Source organism: Salmo salar, chromosome ssa03, assembly GCF_905237065.1.
Source record: "Salmo salar chromosome ssa03, Ssal_v3.1, whole genome shotgun sequence".
Taxonomy (NCBI): domain Eukaryota; kingdom Metazoa; phylum Chordata; class Actinopteri; order Salmoniformes; family Salmonidae; genus Salmo; species Salmo salar.
This window is the reverse complement of record NC_059444.1, coordinates 64142781-64151793: the sequence shown is the minus strand read 5'-3', so window position 1 is coordinate 64151793 and position 9013 is coordinate 64142781. Positions and strand designations below refer to the sequence as shown.

Genomic DNA, 9013 nt, shown 5'->3' with positions numbered 1-9013 from the left:
TGAAACACTACCTGGGTCAGTGGGATTTGGTTACTTATTTTAAGCTACACATTTTTAATATTCTCCTCCAGTTGGTTTGCATTTTTAAACTACAACCTGGTTTGGTTTTTGAAAACACAAGAAATGGGAAGAAAGCTGAATTAAAAGAGAAAAAGTCTCCACCTACTTAAAATGCAGCAAGAGGATGGATCAAGAGATCTGTATCAAGAGGATGGAGAGAGAGAGAGGAGACTAAAGGTGTCAGCCGTAGGTGTGTGATCTGAATAGAAGGGTGGTAGGTCTGAGTGGTCTGAATAGAAGGGTGGTAGGTCTGAGTGGTCTGAATAGAAGGGTGGTAGGTCTGAGTGCTCTGAATAGAAGGGTGGTAGGTCTGAGCGGTCTGAATAGAAGAGTGGTAGGTCTGAGTGCTCTGAATAGAAGGGTGGTAGGTCTGAATAGAAGGGTGGTAGGTGTGAGTGGTCTGAATAGAAGGGTGGTAGGTCTGAATAGAAGGGTGGTAGGTCTGAGTGCTCTGAATAGAAGGGTGGTAGGTCTGAGTGCTCTGAATATAAAGATGGTAGGTCTGAGTGCTCTGAATAGAAGGGTGGTAGGTCTGAGTGCTCTGAATAGAAGAGTGGTAGGTCTGAGTGGTCTGAATAGAAGGGTGGTAGGTCTGAGTGCTCTGAATAGAAGGGTGGTAGGTCTGAGTGCTCTGAATAGAAAAGTGGTAGGTCTGAGTGTTCTGAATAGAAGGGTGGTAGGTGTGAGTGCTCTGAATAGAAGGGTGGTAGGTCTGAATGGTCTGAATAGAAGGGTGGTAGGTTTGAGGGGTCTTTATTTGGAGCTGCAAAGTAAACAGAACACAAGTTTAGAATTGCATTTCACCGCTGTATATGTAGGATACGTATTTTAATAAACATTTTTAAGATGTACTTAATTTGTAAGTGGATTACATCACATAAACTACAGGTGGTGTACAAAAATGTAAAGAATGTGAATGATGGATAATAAGATGACCATTGGATAGATAGACATTCACTGTGGATGGTGTCGTGGAATATTGTCTCAGAAATATAACACTCTTACAAGAACTTGTAAATTCAATATAGGCTTTAATACAAAGTAGCAAAGCCGTGCTGGTCCGCAGAACAACCAACTTCCCTGAGCACTGGCTCTGCTTTTATACACATACAGTATATAGGTACATCCCATATGTAAGTTAAGTTACTTCCCATAATCCTTCTGCCACCATTATCTTTTAGTCCGAGTTGTTTGCTTGTTCACCCACATCTGCTTCAGGCTAGATTATAATGGTGGCGGGACCCCTTATGTCATATAAGAAAAAATAAATAAAAAATAAAATAAAATTTAAAAAAAATATATATATTAAACCAAAAAAAATTTAATAAAAAGACCCCTTATGTCATACAAAAAATAATACATTTATTGCATAATTATGTTTCACATGTTGGTCATTTTGCTACCATCCTCCTTCCTGTGTCCTCCTGACATTAGTATGTCCAGGTGGCACAAATGTAATTATGGTCTTAGCCAATGTACTCATGTACATTAGCTTGATGTAATCTTTGGCATGTTATCCCACTCAGAGATGGCAAATGCACTGGGTGTCACCATTTCTCCATCCGGCCAATGTAATTATTGTCCTTACTACTTCCTGCTAATTCAATTATGTTTCTTCAGCATAGCAGCTGCACCTAGTTACATGTAGCTGCACCTAGTTACATTACATTAACTCCCACAATGGGAGCATTGCTGTCTTGTTGTCCCAAATCATCCATTGTTTGCAATTGTTTTCTCCACAAGATCTAAAACTGTCTTTAGAAAGGCTTTGGAAAGACCAGTTGAACTAGCTCTATTAGACAGGGGTGTCAAACTCATTTCACAGAGGGCCGAGTGTCTGCGGGTTTTTGGTTTTTCATTTCAATTGACACCTAGACAACCTAACCAGGTGAGGAGAGTTCCTTAGTCATTTGTGACCTTCATTTATCAATCAAGGGTGGAGCAAAAACCTGCAAACACTCGGAGCTCCCATGGTAGGAGTTTGACACATGTGGATTAAAGTAATTAACCACACAAGCTAGTTTAATCAGGTGTGTAGATGTTGCACAGAACAAAACCCTGCACCCACCACGAGAAAATGTTTAGTAGGACTGTAGTAGGAATGTTTAGTAAGATTGTTTAGTAAGATTGTCATTGAAAACCTTGACAGATCAGTGAAAATGCATAGTGGTTTGAGAAATGTCGTAAAAAGCTATAAATCAATGTCCATAACAGTACATACTAGCGATTACAACCACATTGTTTTATTGCATACTTCACTTACCGGGAAAGAGTATGATCGCTTGGGAGGATCGGGTACGTTCCAAGTTGCCTACTTTGTTGAAGTCATGATGCTCATTTGTGTTGTAGGTCAACATACACAGATTCTGCACAGAATAAGAATATACATTCAAACTGCCTGGAAAAGCGTTTCTTAGATTCATTTAATTCGATATTGTTATATAAGCCGAACAATGCAGAAAGTAACTTCCCCTGCAGCCGATCGTGTTGACGAGTTGGAACATATTCCGCATTACATTGGGTTGAAGTTCCCTATGTACAACATATTCCGCATTACATTGGGTTGAAGTTCCCTATGTACAACATACTCCGCATTACATTGGGTTGAAGTTCCCTATGTACAACATACTCCGCATTACATTGGGTTGAAGTTCCCTATGTACAACATATTCCACATTACATTGGGTTGAAGTTCCCTATGTACAACATACTCCGCATTACATCGTGTTGAAGTTCCCTATGTACAACATATTCCGCATTACATTGGGTTCAAGTTCCCTATGTACAACATATTCCGCATTACATTGGGTTGAAGTTCCCTATGTACAACATACTCCGCATTACATCGTGTTGAAGTTCCCTATGTACAACATATTCCGCATTACATTGGGTTGAAGTTCCCTATGTACAACATATTCCGCATTACATTGGGTTGAAGTTCCCTATGTACAACATACTCCGCATTACATCGTGTTGAAGTTCCCTATGTACAACATACTCCGCATTACATTGGGTTGAAGTTCCCTATGTACAACATATTCCGCATTACATCGTGTTGAAGTTCCCTATGTACAACATACTCCGCATTACATTGGGTTGAAGTTCCCTATGTACAACATACTCCACATTACATTGGGTTGAAATTCCCTATATAATACATACCACGCATTACATTGGGTTGAAGTTCCCTATGTACTACATACTCCGCATTACATCGTGTTGAAGTTCCCTATGTACAACATACTCCGCATTACATCGTGTTGAAGTTCCCTATGTACAACATACTCCGCATTACATCGTGTTGAAGTTCCCTGTGTACAGTACTGATCTTGGGTCAGTTTTCCGTTAATTCCTCGTACGACTTGGGGAGAGAAAGCATCATAACCCGCAAGGGTTTTGATCGGTCAACATATGTTTTCTGACTGCAATGAGCTCAACAACACCCAAAAATATTAGGTGAAATCAAGCATAGAAAACAATATTTGCCATTGATAATGTATTTAAATGTTCCCTGGCAAAGAACCTAAAGAGTACCATTACTTGGAGTATTCTCTGAACGGTTTCAAAATGCCTGCCTGTTGAATATCTTATTGTCTGCAGCAAATACATGTATCAAAGAGCATTGGTTAAATGAGGACATTCATACTACGGAAGAGTGGAGTGGTAGAGTGAAAGAAATGTATTTAATGGAAATTACCCATAAAATAAATCTGAAGACAGATGTAGGCTAAACATTGGAACCGCTCCTTGAAAAATAGTATTGTGTAGACATGACTTGTTAGTCTTAAAGCAGCCAAACATATGTTAATGTTATAATTTATTTTTTTGCATTTATTTCATTATTACTTTATTTACTTTAGTTTCTTAATTCTATAGTTATATTGTTTGTTGTAATAGCCTGTATCTCAGACGACCAGAACCTTAATAATAATCACCATACTTACGTCACAAACAATAATTATACTAGTTGACTGCACGGACACATAGTAGGATACTGACACTCACTCCGCGGTGGTCGTCAATGAGTATGAGGGTTGGACACGCCGCGACCCAGACCCTACTGTTGTCTATTACCAACACAATCTCACATTCAATTCGTGCATATATAGTTGAAGTCGGAAGTTTACATACACCTTAGCCAAAAACATTTAAACTCAGTTTTTCACAATTCCTGACATTTAATCCGAGTAAAAATTCCCTGTTTTAGGTCAGTTTGGATTACCACTTTATTTTAAGAATGTGAAATGTCAGAATAATAGTAGAGAGAATTATTTATTTCAGCTTTTATTTCTTTCATCACATTCCCAGTGGGTCAGAAGTTTACATACAGTCAATTAGTATTTGGTAGCATTGCCTTTAAATTGTTTATCTTGGGTCAAACGTTTCGTGTTGCCTTCCACAAGCTTCCCACAATAAGTTGGGTGAATTTTGGCCCATTCCTCCTGACAGAGCTGGTGTAACTGAGTCAGGTTGTAGGCCTCCTTGCTCGCACATGCTTTTTCAGTTCTGCCCACAATTTTTCTATGGGATTGAGGTCAAGGCTTTGTGATGGCCACTCCAATACCTTGACTTTGTTGTCCTTAAGCCATTTTGCCACAACTTTGGAATTATGCTTGGGGCATTGTCCATTTGGAAGACCCATTTGCGACCAAGCTTTAACTTCCTGACTGATGCCTTGAGATGTTGCTTCAATATTTCCACACAATTTTCCTCCCTCATGATGCCATTTTTTTCATGAAGTGCACCAGTCCCTCCTGAAGCAAATCACCCCCACAACATGATGGTGCCACCCCCGTGCTTCACGGTTGGGATGGTGTTCTTCGGCTTGCAAGCCTCCCATTTTTTCCTCCAAACATAACGATGGTCATTATGGCCAAACAGTTCTATTTTTGTTACATCAGACCAGAGGACATTTCTCCAAAAAGTACGTTCTTTGTCCACATGTGCAGTTGCAAACCGTAGTCTGGCTTTTTATGGTGGTTTTGGAGCAGTGGCTTCTTCCTTGCCCAGCAGCTTTTCAGGTTATGTCGATATAGGACTCCTTTTACTGTGATACTTGTGTACCTGTTTCCTCCAGCATATTCACAAGGTCCTTTGCTGTTGTTCTGGGATTGATTTGCACTTTTTGCACCAAAGTACGTTCATCTCTAGGAGGCAGAACACGTCTCCGTCCTGAGCGGTATGACGGCTGCATGGTCCCATGGTGTTTATACATGCGTACTATTGTTTGTACAGATGAACGTGGTACCTTCAGGCATTTGGATATTGCTCCCAAGGATGAACCAGACTTGTGGAAGTCTACATTTTCTTTTCTGAGGTCTTGGCTAATTTCTTTTGATTTCCCCATGATCTCAAGCAAAGAGGCACTGAGTTTGAAGGTAGTCCTTGAAATACATCCACAGGTACACCTCCAATTGACTCAAATTATGTCAATTATTCTATCAGAAGCTTCTAAAGCCATGACATCATTTTCTGAAATTTTCCAAGCTGTTTAAAGGCACAGTCAATTTAGTGCATATAAACTTCTGACCCACTGAAATTGTGATAGAGGGTATGATATAAGTGAACTAATCTGTCTGTAAACAATTGTTGAAAAAATGACTGGTGTCATGCACAAAGTAGATGTCCTAACCGACTTGCCAAAACTATAGTTTGTTATGAGGGCTTACCTTCCCAAAGCCTCAGCGCCGAGAACATCTGCCTTTCCACTAATCTTGCCCCAGAAGGCCTTGACCACAGATTTGTCCTTTGCTGTCAGACTCATTTTGCTCCTTTTTGATTGACCTGTATTAAATATACAAGAAATTATCTGAAGATGACTGCCTATACAACTAGGTCCCTTTATATTACAGTAGAGCGGCAGACACGCCCAGCTACTAGGGTACACTCCCCCTACACTGCAGCCCTCTTGGTCAAAATCCAAGAGTAAGAAACGTTCTTGGCTTTTATAAAATATTAAGTTAGCGATTTTTATTAAAAACTTCAATAATATGTCAGAGGGCTATGTTTCTAATAATATCCATCATTAATTTTGTTCCTTTTTGCGCAATGCATATACATTAATTGTAGGTCTACCAGATGCAACAATTTTACAATTTGTTTGATTGATAATAATAATAATAATCTTTATTTATTTCGTTGCATAAAACGAAATATTTCAGTGTAATCAAGCATATATTTCCAAAAGGTTAATTCTAAAGATGCAGCTGCTTTTGCGAAAATAACCAAATATTTAATTCATAGGTAATTGGCTAAATTTAATTTTATATCCTAAATAACGTTAAATAATTAAAAAGAGCAAGAACCGTTATTTTGGCATTTATGAAATATTAAGTTTGATTTTCCATTTTAAACCCTTCAATAAGATGTCATAGGGCTATGTTTCTAATAATATCCATCATTAGGGCCTAATTAACTATTTGTTTCTTTTTGTAGCCTACAATTTCATCTTCTGACTGTACTGTAACATAATGCATTTAAATCAATTGCACCAGATGCAACAGAGATGTCAACAATTGTATAATTTGTTTGATTGATATAGATAATAATTATTACTATTATTATTATTATTTTAATTTTTCGTTGCATAAACGAGATCTTTCAGAGTAGCCTAACGAGCATATATTTCAAATAAGTTAATTCAAAAGATGCAGCTTCTTTTGCCAAAATAACCAAATAATTCATGAATAGTTTATTGGCAATTTGATTTTGTATAGACCTTGATTATGACGCAAGTTTCGTTCTATCCTACATAATGTTGAATAATTAAAGGTAGACTATATATTTGATTGTAGAGTTCTATAATATATATTACATTGGTAAATTTAAGTGTAAAAAACAAATCCACCTTCAAAGACCTGCATTCAACTGGAAAATATTTATTCAAAGTGACGTATTTCACGTTTGTATTTCTTTATTTTTAATGTAACCTTTATTTAACTAGGCAAGTCAGTTAAGAACACATTCTTATTTACAATGACGGGCTGTATGTATCTATGATATGCCTACTCTGGGGTTCAATGGAAGTTGGATATGATTCCCACTTCCCATTGGATTTCGAATGATATGGTCCCGTGTGGCTCAGTTGATAGAGCATGGTGTTTGCAACGCCAGCGTTGTGGGTTCGATTCCCACGTGGGACCAGTACGGAAATGAAATGTATGCATTCACTACTGTAAGTCGCTCTGGATAAGAGCGTCTGCTAAATGACTAAAAATGTAAATAATTGACAAAAAATTCAAAGGAAGACAGAGGTCATGCGACGACATGGGTACACACCCATCTACAAATAATACAGAACATTACAGCTGGTCATATTTAATGTCTTGAAATTAATCACTTAAAATGGGCGAGACCGGTCTGAATACCCCGATTAAAAAAAGGAAGGCATCATTTTGTCCTAGATAAGAAACTGTGTCAAATAGTAGACCGGTGTTGTGCCGAAAATCTCCCCCAACCGGAATTAGCAGGAATTATCACATTTTCCAAATTCATATTTTTTTGTTTGTTATTGATTGCATCTCTTTCTATTTTTTCATTTGAATAGCCTTATACACTGCAATGAAGGACATGTAATCTTCGGAAGAGTTTTGCCACAACCTTGCTTTTATTCTTGCATCAGTTGGATACATGAAAACTGTTTAGCTAGTGATCATGCGAATTTTGAAACTTTGACAGTCTAGATAAAACTGTATAGGCCTATTTACATATGCTTACGGATTTTAGGATCTAACTTACAGACTTGATTCTGTAACAACTAATAAATTAACATTTTCTGTTGTTTTTAACAGATAAATTATTGGAATTGATGTCATCAAGTCCGAGAGCTGAAGCGCTCACTTGGCTAATACTGATCTTTGCCAGAGCCAATCATATGCGCCGCCTCCAGTGGGCGGAGACCACTCATAAATATAAATTGCATGCAGTGTCTCCCTACACAAGACATTCATTTGTTTAATCTTGTTGCAAAACCGGAGATCAAACACTGACAACATGGTTGACTGGACAGACGCCGAGAAGAGCACCATCAGTGCTGTCTGGGGAAAAGTAGATATCAATGAGGTCGGACCACTGGCTCTGGCAAGGTAGGTCATGGCTTCAGCCTCTTTCAAATATATAATTTAATATAGTTTATAGTGTAGATGATCATGAGTAATTATAACACTATTATACTTGTCCTGTTATCTTATCATTACTATTAATATTGAGGTGATATTGTTAAGTTTGAATGGAGCATGTTAGAGTATTAATTGGGCATTTAATTGAAATACATTTGAAAATAATCCACATATTTCGGTGTTCTTGCAATGACAGAGTCCTGATCGTCTACCCCTGGACTCAGCGTTATTTCGGCTCTTTCGGAGATGTGTCTACTCCCGCAGCAATCATGGGCAACCCCAAAGTTGCTGCTCACGGCAAGGTCGTGTGTGGAGCTCTGGATAAAGCTGTGAAGAACATGGGCAACATCTTGGCCACATACAAGTCACTGAGCGAGACACACGCCAACAAACTCTTCGTCGACCCTGACAATTTCAGGGTATGTCTTCTGTGTTGAGAAATAGGCTTATATTTTAGGCTTTACTGATGTAAGCCTACACATATAACAATCAGAGCAACACGTCTAATTCCAAAGGTAAAACAAAACCGTCAGTCTTATTTAACATCTTCCTTCTTTGTTTTTTTGTCTACAGGTGTTGGCTGACGTCCTCACAATTGTCGTTGCCGCCAAGTTCGGAGCCTCTTTCACTCCTGAAATCCAGGCAACCTGGCAGAAGTTCATGAAAGTGGTTGTCGCAGCCATGGGCAGCCGGTACTTCTAAATGCACACGAGACAAGTGATTATGTTCTGACATCCCTGCCTGAGTGAAAATAAAGACGTTGAAACAAACTATTGTATTTGTATTTATACAAACGTGTTTTTTTAGAAGGGGGGGGGGGGACAGTTCCACCACAA

General features: G+C 38.5%; 1 protein-coding gene across 1 annotated transcript; it reads left to right on the top strand.

Annotated features, from left to right (window-relative positions):
* The first annotated feature begins 8012 nt into the window (after window positions 1-8012).
* On the top strand, window positions 8013-8940 carry LOC101448011 (Hemoglobin subunit beta-1). The gene is made up of 3 exons (NM_001279018.1): window positions 8013-8144; window positions 8374-8596; window positions 8751-8940. Exons 1-3 carry the CDS (start codon window positions 8053-8055, stop codon window positions 8877-8879), a joined length of 444 nt encoding a protein of 147 aa, NP_001265947.1. The 5' UTR covers window positions 8013-8052; the 3' UTR covers window positions 8880-8940.
* The last annotated feature ends 73 nt before the right edge of the window (window positions 8941-9013 follow it).